This window comes from Excalfactoria chinensis, chromosome 2 (assembly GCF_039878825.1).
Source record: "Excalfactoria chinensis isolate bCotChi1 chromosome 2, bCotChi1.hap2, whole genome shotgun sequence".
NCBI classification, from domain to species: domain Eukaryota; kingdom Metazoa; phylum Chordata; class Aves; order Galliformes; family Phasianidae; genus Excalfactoria; species Excalfactoria chinensis.
In genome coordinates, this window is record NC_092826.1 from 92,533,683 (window position 1) to 92,561,198 (window position 27,516).

Below are 27,516 nucleotides of genomic sequence, written 5' to 3' on the forward strand. Positions count from 1 at the left end.
GAGGTTTACATTTTTTAATTACTTGTTAATTCATGTGTTATCTAGTGTCAGTCAGTAGGGGTCCTGTTGTCTCCAAGATGTCTCAGTACTCTTCTCATTCGTATTGATATGGTGATTTTCTTCAGAGTCTTTGTTAGACAAAGAGTATGGAGGGGGATGCCAGATCTTCCTCAGTACCTTCTTCAGGCACTCTCTAAGGCACTTCATGAATTGTTCTTTTAGTTTGTGCAGGATATTCTTGCAATGTGTGTGACATATATATTTTCATGCTGGCTACATATAAGTTGTTACTAGCTTATATATGTATGTTGTTAATTGTTTAACTTCTCCTCCTTTAATTCTCTGTTACTCAGGTCCTGTCTATCCAGCACCAAAAGTTTTCCTACATCAAGGGGTTTCTGATTTGTTGAGATATCTATTACATCTAACTTGCCTTTAACTGAAGGCCCAGAAGTTTTGCAGACAGGAGCTTCAGTCTTTGTGGTTATAACTTACTCCATCTACCTAATCTCTATGGAGATATATGTGTATATATATATTACTTATATACTAGTATGTGTTGTTGGGGAAGGTTTATCTAGAAGATGAGCAATGAAAACTATCAGAGAACCCCGATAAAGTAGAAAGACTCCTGAAAAGAACTACTAATTGTAATAAAGGGCCCAAGTGGTAGCAGAGGCCATGAAATTAATAAATTTCTTATCTTGTTTGGATGGCTGAAACAACATTCAGTTCCCACAAGGTGGGCCAATGCAATGGCCAGGCACTTTGAGCAATTGCTGTTACATCTGCTGCAGTGTCTATGATGCCAGACACCACAAATTTCTGCAATGGACTCTCTTACTCTAGTGTGCAAGTCAGGGTTAGCCAATGTGTGATTTCTTTTGACCCCACAGTATGTGTGGGGAACCTGTATAGCCAAACCCCCCTGCCCCTCTCTCTTTGTCAACTGCTGGTACCATGCTGGCACATAAAAATATATCAGTTGTGCAATTACAGGCACCTGATAGCACATGACAAGGAGGCCCTGGCGTCTATACCAAAATTCTAATCTCCTGTAAGAAATCTGCGTTTATGATCCCCGGCAGTACAAAGAAACCTTGCATAGTAACAGAAGATCGCCTTGTCAACAAAGCACTATGACCATATCCTAAAAGGTCCCATGGCTCCTGTCGCTACTGCCCTCACTTGGTTGGAATCTAATGTCACTGGCTCAGAGGTGGCGGAGCGAGTTCTTGTGTATAAACCTGTGGCGCTAATGCCGATTGTGATGCCGGGGTTATTGATGCCTCGCGCTCCGGCCCCGGTTTCCCTGAAGAATGAGCCCTTCCCTGCCTAATCTGGGATGGAACTGATTTGCATAATGCCGACCGTGGCGGCATCTGGTGCATATCCCTGGTCCAGACGGCTGCATGGCCCTTCTGTCTGTGCAGTTTTGGCGGAAATGACCTGGCTGACCACATGCAAAGCAATTCTGAAAATCTAATTTCGTCTCTGCGAGTACTGCATCCATCATGTTGCACTGATGTTGCATAGTGCCCACTTTATTACAAGAGGCTATCATCTGTAAAAGGGTAGGTTTATTCAGAGGGCCGAGAACTTTCTGACAATCCTCGTTAGCATTTTCTATAGCCATCTTGTAGCAGCATTTCACGTGCCTTTTCATTTTCTACCTGTTTGTCCAGACTATATTTCAATTTATCAATTAACTGCATGAAAGGTGCACCCGGCCCCTGCTTTATGTTGGTAAACGGAAGCTGGGGCTTACCCACATCAGGGACCCTTAGAAAGGAACCTAGGGCTAAGTCTTTGAATTGGTCTAAAGCCGCAACATTCAATTGTACTCGAGTCATTCTGGCAGCCTAACTACCTTCCCCGAGCAAGGCTTCTGTACCGATGACTTGCAAAGGGTCCCCCGTTCGGTCTACCCAGATTCTCTATTGCCTTTTGTTGTGTAGATTCCCTCCGAAAGCCCATCTACATCATGTATTAGGTACTTAAATGAATTGTGCAAAGGTCTTGCAATCACAAAGACAAAGAGTGTAACTTTTCGTAACAGAACTCAGCAGATTACTGGTATAGGGGGAGCCATGCCCAAATTCAAGAACCTGAGTAATTCGAAAGTTTATACCCTCCTAACTCAGGCGCCTATTAGGTTCATAAATTACAGGGCAGGCAAGAGACGAATGCAAATCTGAACCATGTTGTCACGAATTAGACCAAATCCGTTTTCAAATCATAAATAATTTATTAATTTGAGTAAGCAATCGCAAGCAAAATCAGCGCTAGACGGCCATGGAAGTCACAGCTCCGCATGTGGCGCACACTACCCCCCCGCTGGCCCCAGCTTTTATAGTTTCTTATTTCTTCTGAGTGGCTGGCATGTCGGTCCTCTACGACTGCGCTTCTTCGTTGCCTTCTTGCTGTTGGGCGCCGTCGCTTCCCGACACTCCGCTCCTCGTCCCGAGCCGGTCAGACCTGGGGCGGGGGGGGGGGGGGGGGGGGAAGCGGTGAAAACAGGAGCGTCAAAAACAGAAGCTGCGGAAACGGGCGGTGAGTGCTGGAGCTGCAGGGGCGCTTACAAAACCCGTAACCCCGCTTGACTCCATTCCGCACAGCCCCCTCCCAACAACAACAACATCCCCCTCCCCAACATAATGAACAAACATTCACCAACTTTTTACAATGTCAAAATCCCCCTCCTGCTCCACTTCTTTGCGGATCGCGCGCCAAACATCACGTGGATCTGGAGGGTGCAAGTCTGGTTCCTTCCTAGGGCTCACTAGACTGAGGTCTAAAAGTCATTGCTCTTATAACCACAGTCGTTTACAGCGGCTTCCACCACAGGAGGAGCGGTGGGCTCTATTGGGACCACGGATTCCGCATGTTCTTTTAGAGATGCAAATACAATCTTCAGGGTCCCAGAAGGTCTTTAGCCACAGGGTCAGAGCAGCTACGTTTCTATGTCATAGACCGTTGAACAGTGAAGCAGGAAACACATGCTCTGCTGGAATTCGGAATAAAGGGGGGCTAAAGTGGGGATAGTTAAAGGTAGTTTATAGAAAAATGATTTAGTTAGTTAGAATAACAAGTAAAGGAAACAAGGGGCCTGGGAGAGCAGGAAGGATGCAGATAAGGAGTGAGACCTCACGGAAGACATCAGGCAAGGAGGAGAATAGATGTTGTAAATACCAGAAGAGGAGTTGCATCCCTCTGATAAGAATAAGAGGGGGTCTGTATGCTAAAGACCTATTGAATATGTATCAGAATTCCGAGAAATCATTGACTATGTATTAGATGTACCTATATCTGTGTCACAATTTTACAAGTCGGGGTGCAAGTTTGGAGGAGCTATCCCCCTTGCACCCGGCGCTGCGCAACGCTGGAATAAACATACCTGCTTTATAACTGTAAAAAGTTGGTGAAAGTTTGTTCATTGTGTTGGTTATGTTGTTGTTGTTGTTGTTGGGGAGGGGGCTGCGCGGAACGGAGTCAAGCGGGCTTCCGGGTTTTGTAAGCGCCCCTGCGGCTCCTGCACTTGCCGCCCCTGTTTCTGCGGCTTCTGTCTACCCGCCACGTGGCAACGAGTGGCGGGAAAGCATAGCGGCGGGGAACAGAGTGGCGGGAAGAATGGGACCAATCAACAAGAAGAGAAGAACCACTCGGAGCAATACTGCCCGGCAACAAGGGAGCGCAGGCGTGGAAGGCCAACACGGCAGCCAATCAGAATACAAGAGAGACTATAAAAGCTGGGGCCAGAAGGGGGAGGGTGCGCCACACGTGCGGAGCTGTGACTCCCGTGGTCGCCCAGCGCTGTTTTTGTTTGCGGTCGCTTACTCAAATTAATAAATTATTCATGATTTGAAAACGGATTTGGTCCAATTCATGACAATTTGGTGCCGTGACTCGGATGAAGGAGATTTGATCAGGGGTCCTTCTGGGGAGGCGCCCCGCTGATTTCAGCGGCCCCAGGAGTGGAAACTCCTGCTCAAGCCCTTCACCGACGAACCTAAAATAAGGACGCAAACAAAATAAAACCGGTAAACCCCTAGTAATCTTTGTGCACGAAGACCGAGCGAAGACCCACGGGGTGGGTAAGTATAGGCCGGTGATCCGTTCGGTTGGGGTTGGGTATCCCGGAGCACAACGACTGAGACGTCCAATTGTGGGCGGAGCGAGTGCGGACCCCTCGGTAGTGCGGTTCCCACATCCCGCGAGGGACTGGGCCACGACAAGGGAGAAGCGTTGTGAGTGTGTGTGAAGGTGCTCCGGAAGATGGGACAGAAGAAGAGTAAGCCTTCTGGTCCCATGGGTGGGGGAACTAGTGGTGTGGGTATAGGTATACCCCCTATTCCCCCAGACAGTCCATTAGGGCTAATGATTAAGAATTGGAATGATTCCCCTTCTAGGCGGGGAAAAAGTAAAGTCAAAATGATTTAGTGTGGGGCAATAAGCCCATAAAAGGGGAGAGTGTATTTTGGCCCTTTTTGGCTCCTCTGAGGACTGGGTAGTTCAGAGGAAAGTGAGTATGCCCACGTCTGGATACCTTATGCATTTATACCCTCTAAAGAAAAAGGAGGGCGGAAGAAGAAGATAAGGGATTTAGAAGTCCCAGTGTCACCACCGCCCTACATACCCCCCACCCGAACCGACGGCCCCGTCTGCCAAGGAAGCGGGGGGTTGGCGGGGAGGGTGTCGTCGCGCCGGGGTCCGGGAGCACCGACCCGCCCCCCTCGCTGCGGTCTTCCCCTCTTTCCTCTCCTCGCGCTCTCCCCGCGGCGCCGGTCCGTCGCCGGTCCGGTCCGCCTCCGGGTCCGGGCCGTCCGATTGGTGGCCGGGCGGCTCGAGTCCCGCGCGGGCGGGGCGGTCCGAGCCGCGCTTCTCCCGGCCGCAGTTGCCGGCGGGCGCCGGGTTACGGAGGGAAACCCCGGGTCCCGGGAGGAGGGCGAGGTGGTGGCGGCGGACGACGGGTGCGCCCCCGCGGGCGGACGCTCCCCCGAGGGTCGCCGGGGCCGGTTGCCGGGTTTCCCCTCGGCGCGCCGTCCCGGACGTCGGGCGACCGAGCGGGCGGGTGGAGGCACCTCGCGGGGCCCTCGTGTCGTTTCCCTCAGCCCAGGGCCAGGTACCGAGTGTCCGCGGAACAGGGCGGAGGTTTACAAAATAAGTAAAAAAGAAAAAAAGGAGGATGGCGAATACAGGCTGGTACATGATTTAAGGGAAATCAATAAGAGAACTGTAACCAGGTTTTCCGTAGTGCCAAATCCTCATACCCTATTAAGCCAATTGCACCCAGATGACCGGTTGTATAGTGTAATAGATTTAAAGGATGCATTTGGGGCATGCCCCTTAGACAAGGACAACACGGATTATTTTGCTTTCGAATGGGAAGACCCCGATACTCATAGGAAGCAACAGCTAAGATGGATGGTCCTTCCCCAGGGATTTATAGAATCCCCAAATTTATTTGGTCAGGCCTTGGAACAAATTTTACAGGATTATAATAGAACACCGGGAACAACAATGTTACAGTATGTGGATGATTTGTTAATAGCACGGACAGATGAAGATAGCGTGAGGCAGGCTAGTGTACAGTTGTTAAATTTCCTTAGTTTACAAGGGTTAAGGGTTTCTAGATCAAAACTGCAGTTTGTGGAGGAAGAGGTGAAGTATTTGGGTCATTTGCTGAGCAAAGGGACAAAAAACTGGACCCAGAGAGAGTCGAGGGGATCTTGGCCCTAAAAGCCCCAACAACAAAAAGGCAGGTATGACAGTTGTTGGGTTTAATAGGATATTGTCGACAATGGATAGAGGATTACAGTGGAAAAGTTAAATTTCTTTATAGTAAATTAAACAAAGATGGGTTACTTAAATGGACAGAAACAGATGAAGGACAATTAAATAAATTAAAGAAGGAACTTGTGCACCCTCCAGTCCTGAGCTTCCTGGAGTTAAAGAAACCATTTCTTTCTGTTTGTAAACAGTGTGGAGGGGACAGCTTATGGGGTGCTTGCCCAGGATTGGGCAGGAGGCAAAAAGCCTGTGGCTTACCTATCTAAATTATTAGATCATGTTAGCCGGGGCTGGCCTAGTTGCCTGCAAAAGTAGTAGTAGCTGCTGCTCTCTTGCTAGAGGAAGCACAAAAGATAACCTTTGGAGGGGAAATTAATCTCCCCCTATAATATACATGGAGTGTTGCAAGTGTCACGTGGGCGGTTCCAGCAGTCAGCATGGTCACTACACAGGATGTTTCACGTTCCAGTTGTTGCACGTGATGTTATACAGAATTGCCCAGGTTGCCATTCGGCTGACAGGTTTCCTGCAGGGGTGAACCCCAGATGCTTCACATTTCAGTTGTTGTTGCATAGGTTTGAGACCAAATAAGGTTCGGCAGATGGATGCTACGGGTTTCCCAGAGTTTGGGTGTTTCCATCACTTGCATGTCACAATTGACACATGTAGTGGTTTTCTCTGGGCTGTGGCACAATCTGGACAGACTGCCATGCAGTGCATAAGAGTGTTGCACATGGCTGTCGCTGTCATGGGTGCACCTCAGGAGTTAAAGACTGAAAATGGCCCAGGATATAGAAGTGCACGTTTTGGACACTGGTGTACAGCTTGGGGCATTAAGCATACCTTCAGCATTCCTGGCAACAGCACTAACAAATCTATTGTGGAGCGTGTGCATCAGACCTTGAAGGGGTGTCTTCGTGCGCTTAAAGAGGGGGGAGGGCTAGAGGGGCTTGAGCTGTGCCCAGACGCTCTCCTCCTGTGTGCACTGTTTAGTTTAAAGCATCTGGAGAATCGGATGGGAGACCATCAGCTGACTGAACAGACTCCAATAGGTCAGGTCCTGATCAGACCTGACGGAGGGTCATGGCTCCCAGACCCTATGCCACTCCTCGTCATGGGCAGAGGATACGCCTGTGTCGGGACCCCAAGTGGGCCCCGCTGGCTGCCGGCACGTTGGGTTAAGCCGGCACCAAACGATGAGCCATCCTACACACCGTGAGGATCCGAACATTTCAGCATCGGTTTTGGTCAACGTCTCCTTGGTTAATGTCTCCAGTGCAGCCAGTGATTTGACGTCAACTGGCCAGCAGCTTGCTGGTAACAGCACATGAGGCAGCGTTGCTCCCAATGTGCCTGAAGGTATGAACTGGGAATCTAGTCTTCATGCCGGACTGATAGTTTGTGAGTGGAGGAGACCTTGTTCCTAAATAATCCCCAAGCAGTGGACATTTGGAACGATTCTGCACAACCAATAAGTTTTTGTCTTGTTATTTGGTTATGGAGTGTGATATTTGTAATGCACACTGGACTGAACTGGAATGCCACGAACAAAAAGCTGACAAATGGGTCACAGATGCAAGATTGTTAAAGTATGAGGGAATTCTGATTTCCTCCCCAAAACTGACCCTAGAAATAACTTCAGTGCAGACCCCAGCTCAGTTTCTCTATGGTGAACCCAGCGAGCCCCTAGAACATGATTGCCTTAGGAGTATAGAGGAGCAAATAAAACTGAGACCCGATCTAGATGACATGGAATTACCTACAGGGGAAAAGATATACATAGATGGTTCATCTAGAGTAGTTGAAGGAAAGAGAAAGTCAGGCTATGCATTGGTAAGTGGAAAAATATTTGAAGTGATAGAATCAGGACTATTAAGCCCGAGCTGGTCTGCTCAAGCTTGTGAATTGTATGCCCTGTTGCAAGCCTTAAAACTATTAAAGGGCAAGAGTGGTACAATATATATAGATTCTAAATATGCGTATGGGATAGTACACACTTTTGGGAAAATATGGGAGGAAAGAGGACTTATAAACTCACAGGGAAGGGGGTTAATTCATCAGGAATTGATCCTTAAAGTTTTGAAAGCTATTAGAAAACCAAGAGAGATTGCAGTAGTACATGTAAAAGGTCACCAGCGAGGACTGGATCCGCAAATTAGAGGAAATAATCTAGCTGACTAGGAGGCCAAAAGGGCCTCTCTTATGTGTATATATAAGGTAACCGAGAGGGAGGATTGCCCGGCCATGTTTGCAGAAGGTGGACAGAATCCCCTTCCCCTGCTTTGTTTCACGTCTGTGGAAAAAGAAATGATACAAATGGGGATTCGGGAAAATGAAACGGGGAAATGGATACTACCTGATGGACGAGAGGTTTTACCAAAGTCAGTAGCTACAAAGGTGCTACGGAGGTTCCATGAACAAACACATTGGGGTACTCAGGCCTTAGTGGACCAGTTTGCTAATAATTATATGTGTATAGGGGTATATAATGTAGCAAAGGGGATTGTCAATGGATGTATGACCTGCCGGAGGGTAAATGTGAAAAATATGAGGAAAAAGGATCCCAGGAGGGCGAGAATTGGCATATCGACCCTTTGCAAGGATCCAGCTGGACTTTACTGAACTCCCCAAAACCGGGAGATATAAATGAGCGATGGTGCTTAGGAGTTCTCGCAGTAATCACGTTTTGTGTGGCAGCACAACACTGCTCACATCAACCTTTCCGGTGGAGTCTAATTAGGCTTAAGGAATATATCACATGATTTTTGTATACAGGTGATAATTATACCAAGGATTCAATACCACCCTGAGGATTTAGGAGCTGCAGGAGCTGGTACAGGATTCACAGCTCTGCGCATTGCTGTAGATGAGGACTTGGCTAAAATTGAACAGTCCATCTCAGCGTTAGAAAAATCAATAAGGTCCCTTTCAGAAGTAGTTCTTCAAAATCGAAGGGCATTGGATCTGGTTTTTCTGAAAAAAGGGGACTGTGTGCAGCCCTCCGGGAGGAATGCTGCATGTATGCAGACCATACTGGGGTGGTAAGAGACACAATGACCAAATTGAGGGAAGGATTGGAAAAACGTAAAAAAGAAAATGAGGCTCACCAAAGTTGGTATGAATCCTGGTTTAATTACTCACCTTGGCTCACCACATTATTATCTCTGTTGTTGTTAATTATGGTGTTAACCTTTGGACAATGTATTTTCAATTGGGTAACCACGATAGTAAAGAACCGATCAGAAGCTGCTCATTTAATGTTAGTAGGAGCTAAATATGAGACCATAGAACAAGATGATGAAGATAACGAGATCTATGCATTAAGCCGGCAGGCACTCCAAAGATTCAATGAACAAAATAAGTTAGTTTAAAGAAAAAGGAGGGATTGTAAAAAGTTGGTGAAAGTTTGTTCATTGTGTTGGTTATGTTGTTGTTGTTGTTGTTGGGGAGGGGGCTGCGCGGAACGGAGTCAAGCGGGCTTCCGGGTTTTGTAAGCGCCCCTGCGGCTCCTGCACTTGCCGCCCCTGTTTCTGCGGCTTCTGTCTACCCGCCACGTGGCAACGAGTGGCGGGAAAGCATAGCGGCGGGGAACAGAGTGGCGGGAAGAATGGGACCAATCAACAAGAAGAGAAGAACCACTCGGAGCAATACTGCCCGGCAACAAGGGAGCGCAGGCGTGGAAGGCCAACACGGCAGCCAATCAGAATACAAGAGAGACTATAAAAGCTGGGGCCAGAAGGGGGAGGGTGCGCCACACGTGCGGAGCTGTGACTCCCGTGGTCGCCCAGCGCTGTTTTTGTTTGCGGTCGCTTACTCAAATTAATAAATTATTCATGATTTGAAAACGGATTTGGTCCAATTCATGACAATAACCAATCTCTGGATTATAGAGTTTGATTCCGCAAGTCATCGTAGTTGCTTTGTTCATAATGTCTTTCTTTGTCTCACAGCAAATAGCAGCCAGAATAGCTGTAGGTTTACTGGTGTACAAATGTCTTCAACAGACCATTCCTCTTTCCACAGGAAAACAGAGAAATAAAGTGTCTATAAATAATGGAGAGCTTTTCAACATGCATTCAGAATTAAATATATATATATGTATATCAACAACATCGGGTAGATATTGTATAGCTTCCACCACTGTAAACTAGTAAGGACGTATCCTGTAGGGGTACTTAGGCTGGAAACTGTGGACAAGCTTCTGATGTGTGGAATCAAACTCTATAACCAGACTAGGTTATAAAGCATATAGGTTATATACCATATCTCCTAAGTATTGTGATGTTATGATTTGTCCACACTTGTAACTCTAATTTAGGCCCCTTTATTTCTGCACTTATATTCTCATTTATATGCTTACGCCTACCTCCTGCCCCTTTCCATATGTCCAATTAGCGGACGGAATCCCATATTGAGGGAGTTCCATTCCTCCATCCCTTGGCAAGGTTGTACATACCCAGCAATCCAAAATATTCATAATCTGAGTGAGATTTTCTGTCATTTGTATAAAAGCATTATCCCGACAGGCTAGAGCAAATCCTATATAAACAGTAAGAAATTATACATTCATATTTTCTTCTTAAGTTTATGTTTAAGAGGCTCCTTCTCTTCAACAGTCCACTGTGGTCAGTCGGTCTTTTTCAGGCAGGTGTGGTGTATCCATGAGATCAGTCCTTCCACCTTAGCCGCTGTATGTGCGGTCAGAAGCACTTGGTAGGGCCCTTCCCATTTTGGTTCCAAAGGTGAAACTCAGAGGGATTTAACATAAACATAATTGCCAGGCAATATGTCATGCACTGTCCACGCCCCGTGCTCTAGTACCGAATACCACTCTTTCAGTCTCTTTAATTGCCTTGTTAGGCTGATCACATATTTATTCAATACCTCATCCCTCACCTGTGTGGAGATTCCCTGCTGTACAGCATAAGGTCACCCATAGAGAATTTCATACGGGCTTAATCCTTCCTTGGTTTGAGGTTTGGTTTGAATTAAATTGTTCCCAGTACCCCGAACCTTGGAATTATTTCTTGGCCTCAGGCCATCCTGAAAAGGTACCTGTTAAAACTAACATGTACCTGTACCCCCCTTTTTTGGGGAGTTCTGAGAAATCCACTTGCTATTGTTGTCCTGGATAATTCTCTCTAACTATTTGCCCTAACTGAACCTTGTGATCTGTTTTAGGATTATTTTGTAAACAAACTTCACATTGCTGCATCACTTGTCTGAAAGTAATATACAAATTTCGGGCTACTACTTGTTGAATAAGATATTTATATAATGCTTCTGCTCCCCAGTGGGTTTTCCTATCTTCAGTCATCACCACAGCCCATACATAATATGGCTGCTGGAATAACTACTTTCCTTTGTGGTGTAATGGCCCATCCTTCCTTTTTTTTTTTTTTACCTGCCCTTCTAAATCACTTCTAGCACCAAAATCCTTCTTCGGGTCTGAAATGAATATAATTTTTTTTTTTTTTTTTTTTTTTTTTCTCTCTTTGCCTCCCCTCCCTCCCTCCCTCCCTCCCTTCCTCTCCAGAGAGTAATTAGGTATCTTGGAGTCAGAGCACTCATTAACACAAAGCTAACGCATTTCACAAAGGAATGTTAGCAGAGAGGCAGGAAGAAAGAACGACTGTTAAAAAGCCTGCAGCTCTGCACACAAACGGCCTCTGAACAAGCTTTATTGGCATGAGCATAGGATGAATTCCCACTAGTGTGGGCTGACACCCACCTTCTTAGCTGTGCCATATTTCTCACAGTATTTTTTGTTGTACCTGCATACTGTTTTATTTTGTTGGTTGTCTTTTCATGCCTGCCTTCTCTCCCTGCTGTCAGGGCCATAGTCTCAGGAATGTTACAAGTGATAACATATAGCAGATGTATTAACACTAACTCCAGCTACAATCAAGCAATCTCTCACTTTTCAACTTTGTCAGGATTGTGGGAATCAAATGTTGTTTCTGCATTTAGAATAAGATAAGAATATTTTATTTCAAGGTCTCAGTATATAAGTGAAGCAATTTGTAGTTATTAGGTAGAAGTCATAGGTACAAAACTGCAGCTCCTGCCTGTCCAGCTGTCTGAAATAGAACTACTGATTTTTGGTGCTGGACAAATAAGACCTGAGTAATAAAGGATCCAAAGAGGAGAAGTTAAAATAATTAACAATATACCTGTATAAACCAGCAACAATGTATGTTTTAATGTTTTGTTGGACGCATTGCAAAAGTATGCAAGTCGTGACATACCTAAGGATGGGCCTGAAGAGATATCGGGAAGGACTGGAATCACCACCACCCCCGCCTCTTTGTTTAACAAAGGCCTCTGGGACAAGAATGGAAGAAGCTCTGAAGGGAATCAACATATCAATACGATAAGAGTACCGAGACATCTTGGAAACAAAAACAGCAGGATGGCGACTGACTGGCACAAGATAGCACGTGAATTAACAAGTGTCAGAATGTAATTAACAAATGCAAACCTCGGGTAAAATTGTAACCTGGAATACCCAACCAAAGGGGAAAGGGGATGGGAAAACATATGGGAGACAAGGTATAAAAACTGTAACATCGTGTCCGTAGGTGCGCTTCTTCTATCAGGGCGCCCGCCATTGCAATCGCGAATAAAAACTGCTTTTATCAGTGATACCGTCCTGACCAAAAATTATTACTAGAAGCCAGAATAGAAACAACAACAACAACAAAACAGTTGTGTTTGGCTGAATTCAATAGCATATAGTATTCCACTAAATCACAATGGCAAGTCAAAAAGTGTAGGTAAGAAACTGGAAATGACTTGGATAACAAAACAAACTGGCATGTCAGCTGTACCGAGAAGAATGTTCAGTTCAGCTCCTCAGTCAGCAGCATGCAGTATATATCAAAGTATGTATGATGCAGTGAGAACTAACAGGAGAGCAAACTCTAAAATTACTGGTACTGTCACCATTTAATTTCAGATAAATCAAGGCTATTGTAAGATGACGCTCAGGATCCTCTAACACGCACATGCCCTTTGCAAAACCTACAGCCTAAGTACTGACCTGCTGCAGCCCTAGAAAGCTTGCTAAACAAACCCTCTCACAGGGACATCAGCTATGTGGTACAACAATTAAGCATGCATATCAGCTTATAGAATAAGATCAAGAGAATGAATTTTGGAACTAAACTTTCTGGATTATTTTAAAGAGACAGAAATAGTTGAGAGTGGGTTGTTTTTTGTTTTTTCTATCCCCCATTTTATTTTAAAATATAGGTGTCTGTTTCATAGTATCCTTTGTTTTGGGTCTTGCCCTGGAAAAATAAAATTAAGTATACAGCTCCCCCCCCCCCCAACAAAAAAAAAAAAAAAAAAAAAAAAAAAAAAAAAAAAAAGAGAGAGAGAGAAAGGTGATTAGCAATTTACAGCCGTGTCCAGTCGTCAAGGGCCGCTGCAGCCTCGCTTCGCCTCGCCTCCGCCGCCCCACAGCGCCTCCTGCCGTCCCCAGTCGCAGGTCGCTACCATTGAGGGCCCACGCGAGCCCGTCTGTCGACTGTCGCTGCCGTCGGTGGGGAGGGGCGGCCGCGCCCGGATCGCGATTACAGCCGTCGCGGCGATTGGGGTAGGGCCCTACCGGCGCATCGGTGCACCCGGCGAGACCCCCGGCTGTGGGCGGGCACGGCGCCGCACAAAATGGCGGTGGAGGAAAAGGGCTGAGGAAGGGCTGGTGCGGCACGGGGTCCGGGTGGGAGCGCTGCCTGGGTTGCCTCGCCGTCAGGGGAGCTGAGGAGCCTTAGGCGTATGTGGGAGATCACGCTGTAGTAATCACGGTGTAATTACCGGGACGCTGTGGATGGTTAACTGCATTCTAAATGCATCTTGCCTGCTTTTAGATGTGGGGCAGATTCTTCTAGTGTGCTGCAAACAAAACCCTATAAATGGAAAATATTTGGCTTTCTAGTGGGGGCGTGAGGCTGTAGCTCCCTCGGTGGTAGTTTAACCTGTGTGAATTTCATTTCCAGAGATGGTGCTGCAGCTCCACGAGGGTGGGTTTGGGTGGACAGGGGTGCTGCTGCTGCTGCTGCCCAGAACCTGGCATGCAGGTATGTTGGGAGCAGCATTGCTGACAGAAATTCGAGGAATTAAGGCAGACTTTAAGCAGGTCAGTTATTCTGTCAGATTCACAGAAGGAAAAGTGCAGCTAATGTTGTTTCACTTTTTAGGTATGACTTGATTGTCATCAGCACATTTTAATAAACTTATGACACCTGGAAGAAAAGGAATTGGTATCCTTTAAAAATCAGAGCGCCCCAGTTTAAGATTGGTCATTGCTGATGACAAGGTTCTTCCCTCATCCCTTTTCACTGTTGAAGTGAGCCCCTCCTGCTTACCACACTGGTTGAACTAAGTCAGTTACATTCTGCTTAATTGCATGAACTCGGGAAGCACAAAAGGAGCATGTAGCTCAGGGTGCAAAAGAGTGGAATGGATTGCTTCTTTTAATGGCAATTTTTGATGAACTGAAGCGCTGACGCTGGTGCAAGTCTCCCTTAAGCTGCCTTACATGCTGGAGCAGTAGCAGGCAGCGACAGCAAGGTGACCCTGTTCCCCTGCTCCAGTGGCACGGCCGGCTGGAGGCTTGCGGCAGCTGTGGGCGTCCGCTAGTGCTCCAGTGTGTCCCAGTTTCCTGGGCGTCGTGTACCCTGCTGCTTCCACGCCCAGCAGAAAAGGCCGGAGTACCCCTTTTCTTCAGCGTGACCGGGAGTGCGGTAGAAAAAGGCATGCAGGCTGACAGAGAGATGATAAAATATTGCCCTTTTGGCAGCATAGTGCTTAGTGATTGTTTTGTCACAGTTAAGAATTCCAAATAATTGCTAGCTCTATTCTAACTTTTCTCTGCATGTATGTGGTTTGTGCAGTGTTCGGCTTGTTCTGAATATTTCAGTACTTAAAGTTACCGTTTACCTTAAGGAATGTGGCAGTGAAGTTGTTGCATTTACTCCCCCGAGGAAGAAAGGATTCTCATGAAGGACAGGCAGAAGCTTGGATGCAGGATTAAGAAAGTAGTAATAATAATAATGTGTCTTTTTTTGTTTTATGACCTTTGATTTGGACTACTGTACATTGAATTTAAACAAGCAAACAAACAAAAAACAAACACAAATATAGAATGGAGATAAGGTGCTTTTGGGATTAGAAAATTAAAACCCAAATGCTTCATTACTATGTTAGAACTTTTTCTAAGTGCTACTTTGCTGCAGCATTTGTGAAGTTAATGAAGTGTTCAAGGATCATTGCTGCACATTTTACTTCAAAGCTGGCCATTCCCTAGAAGTCAGAGGCTTTGTGCGTCTGTTGATGGAGAAAGGTGGCTGAGAAAGCACTAATATGAACTTCTGGGTTTTGACTCAGTGTCAGAGGAGCAAAGGAGCAAAACACCTACACAGATCTGACCAGAGCATAAGGTCAAGCAGGGGGAAGATTTTATGCTGGTGGTTGTTTTCACTACAGCTAAGGTAGCTTTATTCTTGCTGCTTACACAGAGGGATGGGCATACACATGCTCTGTCCAGCAGTGTGGCTGTTCTGGTGCTTGGTTTGCACCTCACACAGTCTAATCAGCACAGGTGAATGTGACTGATGTATTCAACACCAGAGCTCCACTCGAGCAGTATGTAATAACATTCTCTTATTTGCTCAGACTGATTTACCTATGAAAGTCTGCAGGGCAGCTTTTAGAGCAGCTCTGAGGATTCATGTGGTAGCAGCCCTACCTGAGGTTGTTCTGTGAACTGTAACTGGTCTTGAGATACAGATCTGAAGGATACATCAGCCCTCACCTACTTTTTGCTGAGACACCCCACCGCTTGTCTAGCTCTCAGCTGTATGAGTGCCAAAAAACAGAAGTCAACAGCAGATGTACACATGGGATATGCTTACATATTCAAGCAGAAGAGGAAGAAGGAACTCAGCTGGATTTTTCAATTTGTCTGTATTGTCTCAGTCTAGAATTTAGAGCTGTGATTTTGCGCAACTGAGGAGGCTGCAGAAAATACTTGCATTGTTTCTTGGTTTCAGTAAGCAGTAGTTTAATGACCATAAAGTTAATGTGGGAGCTTGAAGTTGCAGTCTTGTTTTCTTTTACTAAATATATTGTAAAGAATAAAAATGATGTAAGAGTGTACCTGTTACACAGGAGAACTTGAAATCTTATTAACAGTTGTCAGTTCAGTGTTATATCTTAGTCTCACCAATTACTTTCACTAACATTTGCTTTTAAGTGTGTTCTGTGGATACTTTCTGGTCTGATATGAGTGTGTATAATTAGATGATAAAAGACATGATAGAATATGAGAAGATACATTGGGGGGATAGGGCTGTTTTCTTCTTTAGGAACTGCACAGCAATAATGACTTATAACCCAGTGACAAACTCCTTGTCCTCCAGGGTACTATAATTAGCTTTTCTTTGTATTTACATATTTTCATTAAATGATTGTACAGTATAGCACAAGCTAAGACTGCCTACTCCCTGTTTCTGGAGATATTTCAGAATACTTTGCGTGTGCTGATAATTTGATGTTTTTTTCTTTTTCTCCTTCCTTGCCTTTCTCACTTTCTCACCTAAATCAATCATAAGAACAACTTTTTAAATGATTGCAATAAACACAGTGAGGATTATTATCCTTTAGCTAAAAATGGATTCTGCCATCATGCTATTAGGCCCCCTCACAGGTCAAACTGGAGGCACATGAATGCTTTCATTTTTAGTATATGTTGCTGTATCTGCTTTGAAGAACAGCTTTGTAAGCTTCTCCCATTATTAACTAACAAAGAGATAGAGATCTTCCACATCCCTGTGTGCATGCTCCAGATGCAGATTAATTTCATTAATGCCAGCAGCAATCTCCTAGTCTGGCAGGTGTTGGTCTGCATCTTACTACTAGGGCTGATGCTAACTTTGATGATGTTAAATGAACTAGAGCCAAGAGTGTGTTTTTGAAGCAGATTGATGGCTTGACCTTGAAATTTTCAGATGGACCACCAGAAGATGCACCCCAGGAGTTTGCCTCACACCTTCCCACACCACATGGAGAGAGTACCTGAGGGCAGGCAGGCATTAGTCCCAACTAACTGCACACGCACACAGAGCCTTCATAGTGGGAAATGAGACCTCAGTATAGGTAGTGCACACACTTCTTTCACCCCTTAAATCCTCTGCTGACATACGAGATTCCTATCCCTCAAGCTCGTCTAGCCTGGAAGAAAAAAATAGCAGAAAGGTGGATATTTTTCTCTGGAATGTTGAGATAAGTCACCTAGCTAAATGACAAATAAAAGGTAAAGGACCAGAGGAGCACCTGAGCAGCTGCAGATATAACTGGGAATCTGGGAATAAGACTGAGAGACTTGTCCTCAAACTTTGGCAACAGTGGCTTACTAGTTCAGCTTAACTTCAGCTTAACTGTCTGAGAAATCATCGTTTGACTTCCTTCTTTTACAGAACAGAGGCACAATTTTGCCCCCCCCCCCTTTTTTTTTTCCTTTTTTTTTTTTTTTTCTTTTCTTTTTTCCTTACCTTTGTCATTTATAGCTTTGTCATTCAATCTGTGGAAATGTGAGTAAGTGGATTCAGTTTTCACTACACTGTTGCTTAAAAATCATACTTTATGGAAGGGTTATCAGGAGCATTCTATGTCATGCTTTTGCAGGAAATCACATCTTGTGCAAACTGTTTTGAAATTAAACAAAATTTTGAGAAACTTGCGATGTCTGTTACAGAGAATGTGTTGCCTGTGATATCTTCTTTCTGACCATCTGGAAAATGAATAAATAGGAGAAAAAAAAACAACTACATTATGTCTAGCTAGATTTGAGATAGAAGAGCAGAAGATAAAATGTGCTAAAAAATAAAACGTCTGAGAAATGATAGAAGACTTGAGTGCATTAAAAAAGCAGTTCAAACGTTTGTCTGCCACCAGTGGTGGAGCACAGAATGTCAGAAGAAGATCCTCGTCTGCTTGACATCCACTCCCAGTACTCATTCACTGATGGTGTACTTTTAACATAGGTTATAACTGTACACATAGAACAAAGCAGTGCCATGAAGTCCCCTGTCCACAGCAAGGAGAGAGAGCAGAAAGGTCTTATTGATTAAAGCATTCTCAGCATTTACATGACTTGCTGTGAACCTTGAAAGAGCAGGAAGAACAACTGCACACACCATCTTTGGGTGTATTGTTCAGAATGAATGCTCCTATGCTAAAGTAGTTCTTGACAAAACATTCTAGCTTTCAGAAATCATACAGTCAAAGCACACACAGTGAGTGTTGGAAAGTTGAAGTATCAATGTTCTGTAAATATGCTTGAATTAGAAGTTAGGGCTGCCTATTTGGTGAAGGCCTAAGTATATGTCTTTTAAACCAAATATGATGCATTTTAGTTTCTGAAGAGGGAAGAGAGTCTATCCTTTCCTAACAGAAGGAAAAGACTGAATGCATTGTCCTGATCCTTATTCTACAGGATTCTCTCTAAAAACCTAAACTTAAATTGGAAAGCAGAAATAATGTGCTTGTTGTTTATGTATTTATACAAAACACATTTATGCACATCCAGTTTGGGCAAATTCCTGTTATAATCAAGCCAATGGGTAGCATCTAGATCAAATTTGCTGCCAGCATGGTAGTGCTGACTTAGTGACAGAGTATTAGAAATGAATCTGGCCATTCATTCTCATGAAAGTGTGCTAGCCAGTTGTTTCTAAAGCATGCAAGGTAGTATGCCTTTGGATTGTACACAGCTAATCCTCTTTCTGCTTTGCTCTCTGTAACCTGCTTAGTCTTAAATGAAACCTATTCTCCATTTTGTGCGCCTGTTGAAGTCAGTGGAAGAAGTCCAGATTTTTTTCATTGGTTTTGGAGCAGACTGTGTGAACAGCTGGTCTACATCTGAGACTTATAGTTGAAAGGTGAAGAAAATACGCAGTATCAAACTGTATTGGCCTCAGTGCTGTAGTAAAGGTATAAATGAAAGTAACGTGAAACTTGTAAAACCAGACTGGATGTAACACTGATACATGCTGAAGAAAACAGTCTAGTGCTAGCAGGGGAATAAGTCAAATACTTCATAATTTCTTTTCCAGAGTTTTTACTTTTCCACATATTCTGTAATGTAACAGCACTTTTTTTTTAATTTTCTTTTTTTTTTTTTTTTTTTCTTTTTTTCCCCTAGGCAAATAGTTGCCAGACAGCAACACTGGAATGAGAATATATGCAATGTTTGCTTTTATCTTGTTTTACAAAAGAACTATGAATGCCTAGTGTTATTCCAAGTATAAAATTACAGGTGTCAAATCATTTGGTGTTTTAAGTGCTATGCCAGGAAAGTAATCCAGTAAAAATAGCTATATCCTGTCAAAACTAAACAGTATTGTTATTACTGTTCCTTACTTGCATGGTTCTGCAACATTAGACTGTATAAAGCATGTAAGACCAGCAAGGAACTTGTCTGGAATTGCCCAGAATGTAGGAAGACAGGAGGATGGAAACCAGGTAAACCAAAGTGTTCAATGTCAGAATCTGCCAGGTTTGTGTTGCATTGGTTTGAACTATAAATACTATTAAGCAAAAAGTGTACAGCTTCTCAGTGATTGTTTCCCAAAGATTGCAATGCATTAAAGCAAAGGGTGCTTTATTCTTTATTGTGGTTTAATATATGGACAGCTCTCTGTCCTAAGAAGTGTACCGTTTAAATAGGAGAAAAATGCCTAAAAAGGTGAAAGAATTTTAGCATCTACATGTTACGGGTGAGGGTACAACTCAGAGTTTAAGATGACTTGACATGGTTAGGGAGCTGCTATGCCAGCTGTGGTGGATACTTTTGTGTTAGATACTTTAAAAAACAAGGGCATATTTACAGGGCTGACTAAGTCTTCAAGAAGCAGATTTCTGTGCTCTTGATTTAAGGCAGGAGGTACAAGACCATGTGACAGTCCAGTGCAACACGAGTTTTTGATATATGAATTTTTCCTCAACAGAGCCACAAACTTTGTGCAGCTGCTGGAAATCTAGTTAATATTTTTATTGTCCACTCCACAAAAGCTAAGTTTGAATCAGATCTATTTAGTATATTATTTCCTGGAAGAAGGCAAAAGGATCACTGCATTTAATGCTTTTTCCAGTTCTCTGGAGCTGCAGTGAAACCTGGAGAGAGAGACAACCCAGTCTGCTAAACTGGGGACACACTGCTTCTGTGAGTGTAGGTGTTAAGAAGCTTATTAAAGGACACTGCAGCTGACAAATGAATCTTTAATCTCTGGCAAATCCCTTGAGTTTATAGTCAGTGTAAAGCAGTTAATGTAGAAAATAAATTTTTACTCATCATTTCATGTGTGTTTCCAGGTCAGATAAGGTTACTTTTGTGGTGATTGATCAGAATTCATTTTACTTGTGATATTCAGAGTGAATGTTGTCTGCCTTAAAAAAACATTTCCCAAATGCCAGCTCTTTTCCTTTGTTTCTTACAAAACGTGGGCAGCATGTGTTCATTGTCCCCACTGGTATTTTAAGTCAGTGGCACGCAGAGTGTGGCAGGTGACAGCATGCTGCTAGCAGCAGGCCAGATCCTGAGGCTGAAAGGCTGGGATGCTATTAAAGTGCTAGAAACTGCAGGGGCATCTTATGCGCTACAGCTTGAATCTCCTGACTGACATATGAGTAAGGGTTAACAATCACATGTTGATTTACCACAAAACTTTTAATGTATTTGTTCATTTTTGCTTTGCAAACCACGTGATCACTCTGAATGTAAGCATTTTGTGCTGAAGTTAGTAAGGCCTTTTTAGATTCCTTTTTCGTACAAGACTTGTTCCTATTACCTTGTGGAAAGAATGGTGCTGAAAAAGTCAGAGCAGATTATATAGAAAAAAATTCTTTGGGGTTTTTATTTTTTCAGTTTCTGAAAAAAGGTATTCTGGTAAGGTCTATATGTCAGTAGGTCAAGCGGTCAAGTAGTGCACCCACTGCAGGGTGATCAATTTGTTCAGTAGTTAGCTCTAGCCTACGAACATAGCCTTTCACTCTAAAACAAGCACTCTAGCAGTGTTTGCTCCCAGGCAAATACTTACTCTGCTGTAGTTCTTTCCCAGCTCAGCTGCATTTGATTCTTTTTGCAAGTGCAGAAGCTGTTCACCTTTGTAGTCATGAGAGTTAATTACAGCTCACTTTGGTCCTTTTTCTGCACAGCCAAAAGCTTTCATGTCCTTTTCATGGGACAGAGTGGAAAGACCAGTGTGTGTTCAGGTTCTGCTCCTCATGCAATATATGACTCAGAACTGCCAAGAAGTGCAGCTTCTGAAGCTGTGCAGGTCACTGTGTGTTCAGGCTGCTGAGCACAGTGCATCTGGTGCTGTGGCTCAGCTCCAGCATCGATGAGACTGGGGAGTCTGCACCACCTGGGAACCGGTGGCCAAGTGTGGCATCTGGGGTTGGAGAGACAAACTATTGAGCTTGAGGCGGGTACCAGCTGGAATAGCTCATGCAGCTGCTGGCTGTTTGGCTTGGCTCTCAGTGCTGGGCTGGGCTCTGAGCTTCCAGTGTGGTTGTGGCAGCACCAGAAGAGCACAGATTATAGTTTGGCTTTCATATCAGGCCAAGAAAACTAGATTTATCTTCCAGGCCAAAAGAGCTGTCCTCTCCAAAGCAGATTTTCACACTTTTTCAAGTGTTCTTTATAGATTATGGCAGCAGTAGCAGGAAGATAAGCAGAGACTGTGTGTACTTATACCATCTCAAATCTCTGGGGCTTCTAAATTGAATTATGTTTTTTCTTTTCAGCTAAATAAACTGTAGAAGGCAAACAGCTTTTTGTTGTACACTTAGATATATTCAAGTGTTCTTGTTTCCAAGGGTGACATTAGTGGGGGCAGCAATGCAGTCTCAGAACGGAGTTCTTATGTGTTCCAGTTACAGATATACTTCCCAAGATGCTGACAGCTTGATTTGTGAAAGAACAAAGCAGCAAAACAAAACTCAACCCATAGCCTATGCAAGAGAGAAAAACAGACTTGCTGTGCTACAGAGGAAGTGTCAAATATAGAGATAACATTTCAAAGGAGGAAAGCTTTTAGTCTTCATGTACATGACAAAAAACCTTTTACAAGAGTAAGTCACATAAGTAACTGTAACTATTTTTGAGCTTTAGAAGTTTCCTGTTTAATACCTGTGCGGTAAGCATGGAGCTAGCTGGAGGTCAGTTTAGGGCACTGAAATCTATTGACCTGTGGTTTGTTACAGAGCTAGCCATTGTTGCTTCTTTTTTTCTCCTGCTTTAAAATAAGGGATATCTGGTAAGCCTCTACCCACTTCCCCCAGAATTTAAAAATGTCACATGACTGACTGTACTGGGCCTGTTCTACTTAGCTGCCTTGTTTTGCAAAGCAGACAAATACTGAGAGAAAAATGTTGCTTAATTTAGCAGCTGTCAGACATAGAAACTCACCATGATGCTTTTATATGAGTCTGATGGATACCGAGAGCGCTCAAATTTGTTTATTCCCTTCTTCCTCCTTCCCTCTTTCTCTGAGCTCTATTACAAGCAGTGCTGTGACTGGAAGCTGTGGATGTGTTACAGGGAAGGGGGTCTCAGTTGTATCATAGTATCATAGTATCGTGCGTGTTGGAAGGGACCTTAGACATCATCGAGTCCAACTCCCGGGATTCGAGCCCTTCTGAGTAGCAGAGAAGCATTTCTGCCACTTGTGCCACAGGGGGATTCGAACCCCTGTCCTCTGGTGTTGCAAGCAGCAATTCTACCACTGCGCCACCGGAGGCACACATGTTCCTCTCCTTGACTTCTCCCCCTGACTTAGTGCTGGAAAATCCTGTTTTAAATCCAACCTGAGAGGAAATAAAATATTCCCTGGTTCTGAAATGAAATGAATCTCATACACTTACTGCCAAATCTGTTTTTTGACAAGAGGATCTGAGGCCTGAAAGGACAGATCCTTTGACCTGTTCAGGACACTTGTAGCACAGGTCCCCTGGGAGTCGTTCCTTAAGGGTAAAGGGGTCCAGGAAGCCTGAATGCTCCTCAAGATGGAAATCTTAAAGGCACAAGAACAGGCTGTCCCTGAATGCCGTAAGGTGAGCTGTAGGGGAAGAAGACCAGTGTGGATGAACTGGGAACTATTGTTGAGACTCTGTAAGAAAAAGAGAATATATGTCCTCTGGAAAAGGGACAGGCTACTTGGGGAGATTACAAGAAAATTGCTGAGGTATGCAGGGAGGAAGTTAGGAAGGCAAAAGTCCAACTTGAACTCAGACTGGCCACTTTTACAAATATATCAATGGTAAGAGAAGAACCAAGGAAATTTTCCATCCTTTATTTGGTGCAGTGGGGAACGTGACCAATGAGGACAAGTAGAAGGCTGAGGTCCTCAATGTCTTCTTTACATCTGTGTTTAATAGGCAGATCAATTATCCTCGGGGTACTGCATACCCTGATCTGGAAGTCTGGGATGCTATGCAGAATATACCCCTAGTGATTCAGGTGGAGACAGTTAGAGAGCTTCTCCTCCATCTGGGCTGTCACAAGTTCATGGGACCAGACAGGCTCCATCCTTGGATGCTGAGGGAGTTGACGGGGATGATTGCTGAGCCTCTCTCTGCCATCTATCAGTGTTTCTGTCTATCTGGAGAGATCCCAGAGGACTGGAGGCTTGACGATGTCACTCCCATCTACAGGAAGGGCCATAAGGAGGATCCAGGGAACTACAGGCCTGTCATCCTGACCTTGGTACCAGGGAAAGTTATGGAGCAAATCATCTTGGGTGAGATCACATGGCACATGTGTGGTGTCCAGGGGATCAGGCCCAGCCAGCACAGGTTCATGAAGGGCAGGTCGTGCTTGACCAACCTCATCTCCTTCTGTGACTGGGTGATCAGGCAGGTAGACAAGGGAAAGGTTGTTGATGCAGTCTACATAGACTTCAGTAAAGCCTTTGGCATGGTCTATCACAGTATTCTCCTGGGGCAACTGGCTGCCTGTGGCCTTTACAGGTTAACCCTTCTTTGGGTGAGGAACTAGCTAGAGGGCCATGCCCAATGGTTAATGATTAATGGAGTTAACTCCAGCTGGCAACTGTTCTGTTTTAAACTAAGTAGTACTCATGAACAGGTGTACTTTGTCAAAGATTAAGAAAGACACAGAGAAATTCATTTGCCAGAAATGCATATCTAGAGATGTGTGGCCTGGTTTGGGTTTTCCCAAAGTCAGACAAGCATACAGCTTTGGGGATGTATTTCTAGAGTCTGCTGAGGCCAGGAATCTGCCTTCACCGTTTTAATTCCATATCAGAACATGTCAGAAATATTTTCTTAGCATTTCTGTATATGCGTGTCTGTTTGTGTATATATGTGTGTGCATAGTCAGTTAACAGCAAGTATTGACTACATGCAACAGGGATAAAATAGACTGTAAAATTTCTTTGTAATCTGCACAAACATCAATCTGGTTTCAAAAAGAATCCTCATGTTTATGAAAGATAGTCTGGTTAATAATGGTGAAGCCTCTGTATGTGGGAAAAATTAATTTCTCAAATGGCAAACTAATTTGAAAGTCAGAATTTTCTGCTACCTCATTACTCTCTCTTTTAAACTCAAGATTCCAGTTTTCTGCTTCATAACAAGTTTATTGGGACAGCAGGTAGGTTGGGCAAAACAAAGGATGATACCCTGATGTTTGTTCCAAATTCAGATGAGGATTTCTTGCCCCTACACAGAAGAGAGATATTTGTGTGCATGGTGAGATGCTGCAGAGTAAATGGTAGGCACTGTGCTGCTGATTTGCTCTTCCATGAGGACTGAAGAGCAACAATAGCACTAGAGTCAGCAGCAGAGTGACAGATCTGCAGGTGAAAGAATACAAATTTGATTATAGTATTTGTTATGCTGTTAGTTGAGGTTTGGACAGCCACATTTACTTTGAACAACATCCAGAGCCTGCTGGAGCCAGTGGGAGCTTTGCCATCACCTTTCCTTGGGGGCAGGATTTTGCTCACTGCTTAAGTTAGACACATCTTCACAGGACCAAATGGAGCAAACACACAGATTTTGAATTGAAGGAGCCAGTAAGCATCTGGATGCATTTACTTTGTCACACAGGTAAAAGAAGAGACAGCAAAATCCAGCTGCTAGGCCTTCAACACGTTTCTGTAACACCCATGTTGGAGTCAGAGCTTACTCTTCTGCTTTATTTATGACCCTGGCTGCCAGAATGGGTACATCTGGAGCTCAGACACCTTGTGCCCGTATTGTAAATTAGTTAACTTGAAAAACTGTGCATGCAGTCAGATCTTTGCAGCAGACATACCAGGCTCTGTAGTGCTTTTGTGTGTATATGTTTTTTTATGTGAAAAGGCTGTTGAACTTTATGCATAAACACTGCTCTCTGTCTTTTCCCTCCTCTTTTTGTCACGGGCTGTGGACTGTCATTGAGTATGCAGGAAGAGCTCCCCAAGGAGATCAGGAACACAAACAGATTTTAAACAGGGCTTCAATGCATGGACATGAAAGAACAAATATTCTAGTGGGAATACTAATGCAAACACCCTGCTCTGGGGTCAAAATGCATTAAACAGCTGGTTGCATGCTAAAGAAGCTTTTAAAATCAATACAGAAATGAACTTATAAAATGTTTATGTGTAGATACGCTAGTATTGTAGCATAAGAGAGCAAAAGGATGTCACTGACCCCGTTTGTTATAAAGCATACAGCATTGTCAAGTACAAAGTATCAGTGCCAGAGAGCAGAGTGCTGGTCTGTTAATCCCTTTCTGTAGGGCTCAGAGTTCCAGATCTGCTGAAGTTGACACCAGGTTGGAGCTAGGCCCTGGCAGGTTGAAGAATTAGATTTCAAGAGTGAGCTGCTGTTATCATCAGTTGCACAGAGGACACAGGTCTGCAAAGTAGCCTGTTGCTATTTTCGATAAATCTACATTAAAAGAAATCCTGTGAAGCTATTTTGTGAAAAAGCTTTAATAGTACATAAATTTTAACATGATGTTATGATGTGGAATACTGATAGCAAAATTACAAAATTGCAAAACCATGACAGCTAGCTACTCAGCAGCTAAGCTGACATGGAAGAACAGAACTGGAGTCTCACTCTAAAAACTGGCAGCCTGGCTGGGTCACCAGCTGAAATCAACTGATGTTACCTTAAGACAGAAATTTCAAAGCTACAGTGTGTCTTTAATCACTGCACAGTCAGTATTTATCATTACATGATGTGCATATTAAAGGAAGGCTTTGACATATTCTCAGTAAATAAAATGAAAGAATATTTCAAGTTGATCCTGTTTCCACCAGCTGTTGAAATAGATGTCTTGTTCCACCACTGCTATACACTTTTGGGACCATAACCCTGGCTCCACATTACTGCTGTGCTCTAATCTCTGAAATGGGAACAAGTACCATTTGCGGTATAGAGGAGCAATAGCTTCCATGCAGCACATCATTAGGACCACATTTCTATACCTGGTCGCTTTGTCAGACACTTTGCCTGTAATGCCACAATCCCACATTATAGTAATCTCTAAAATAAGCTGCCACTGGGTTGAGATCCTTTTCTTTAGATGTTGCATGTTTGCATCTGCTGCAAGCATTTGCCAGCTTCAAACTCTGCATAATCCATGTTCCTTACAGTTTTAGTTTGGGGCAAAAGGACAATCTTCAGCAAGGAGCCTCACTGCAGCATAACTTTCCATTGCTTCCAGCCTCCTATGTCATCCCCGTACCTCTTCCTTTTGACTCCTTGCTTTCTACCAATGTCAGAACTCTCACCTGATTTGCTGCTCTTAACTGTAGTTTTAAACCATCCCTTGGAGACATCTTCTCCAAATTTGCCACTTAGAAGAGAGTCATTAGTTGCTGCTCTGCAGCTGTAGGGCATAGTCAGAGCTGCAGCTGCTGCTCACTAGAGATGTAATTTTGAATTCTTTCAGAAATGAGATGGCCTCCCTAACCTTAACCTTGCTCACAGGAATGCCTGTGGTATAAACACACTCAATAGTTTGTGGTTTGGATTTTGAAGAGAACAGTTCTCTTTGAGTGCACAACAGCTGTTGACACATGGCAAGACTGCTAGATGTCTGCATTCATATGTGTCTGTTAAATCTAATCTGGCAGAAAGATGGGCCAGACTCGTGTCTACAGGCTGGTACTTAGTGGAAAGTATAGTTGTGAGTGCCTGCGATGGTTCCACTGCTGTTAGTGAGGGCTCCTTTTGTGCTCCTGCTCTTCTCAACACCACAGACATCCCTTAAGCTGAATGTCACAACCTCTCTTTACTTTTCTCATTCTGTTTCACAGAGATGTTCAGAGAAAAGGAAATGCCAAGAACAGAGAGTATTTTGCTTCAGACACATAGAGGCATATTTTTTTTCACATATTTTTCACATATTTTTCACATAGAGGCAGGTTAGGATGGCCAACAGTCTGCCCATCCTGCACACAGTATGAACTTGCTACTGATGCACTGCTCTGCCAGAATCCCAGATATATCTTGTATAAATGGGGATTTAAATGATAGGGGGACACGCACAAACACAGTAAGAAGAACAGGGGTAGTGAAATTAGACTTTCCTGTCTTAAATTATTGCACATGTATCCAGCAGGGGGCACCGATAGCCTGAGCCCGTCCACATCTCCTCTGTCTTGGTCCAAGCACTGCTTCCCAGATGGATACTGCTTT

At 44.0% G+C, this 27,516-nt stretch overlaps 1 protein-coding gene across 1 annotated transcript in view; it reads left to right on the top strand.

Moving 5' to 3' along the window:
• The first annotated feature begins 13,198 nt into the window (after positions 1-13,198).
• Positions 13,199-27,516, top strand: part of COA1 (cytochrome c oxidase assembly factor 1) — a 44,820-nt gene continuing 30,502 nt past the window's right edge. The window contains exons 1-2 of the mRNA XM_072330390.1: positions 13,199-13,390; positions 13,791-13,871. Coding sequence (XP_072186491.1) covers positions 13,866-13,871 — 6 coding nt within the window. The 5' untranslated portion in view covers positions 13,199-13,390; positions 13,791-13,865. The remainder of the gene's footprint in view (positions 13,391-13,790; positions 13,872-27,516) is intronic.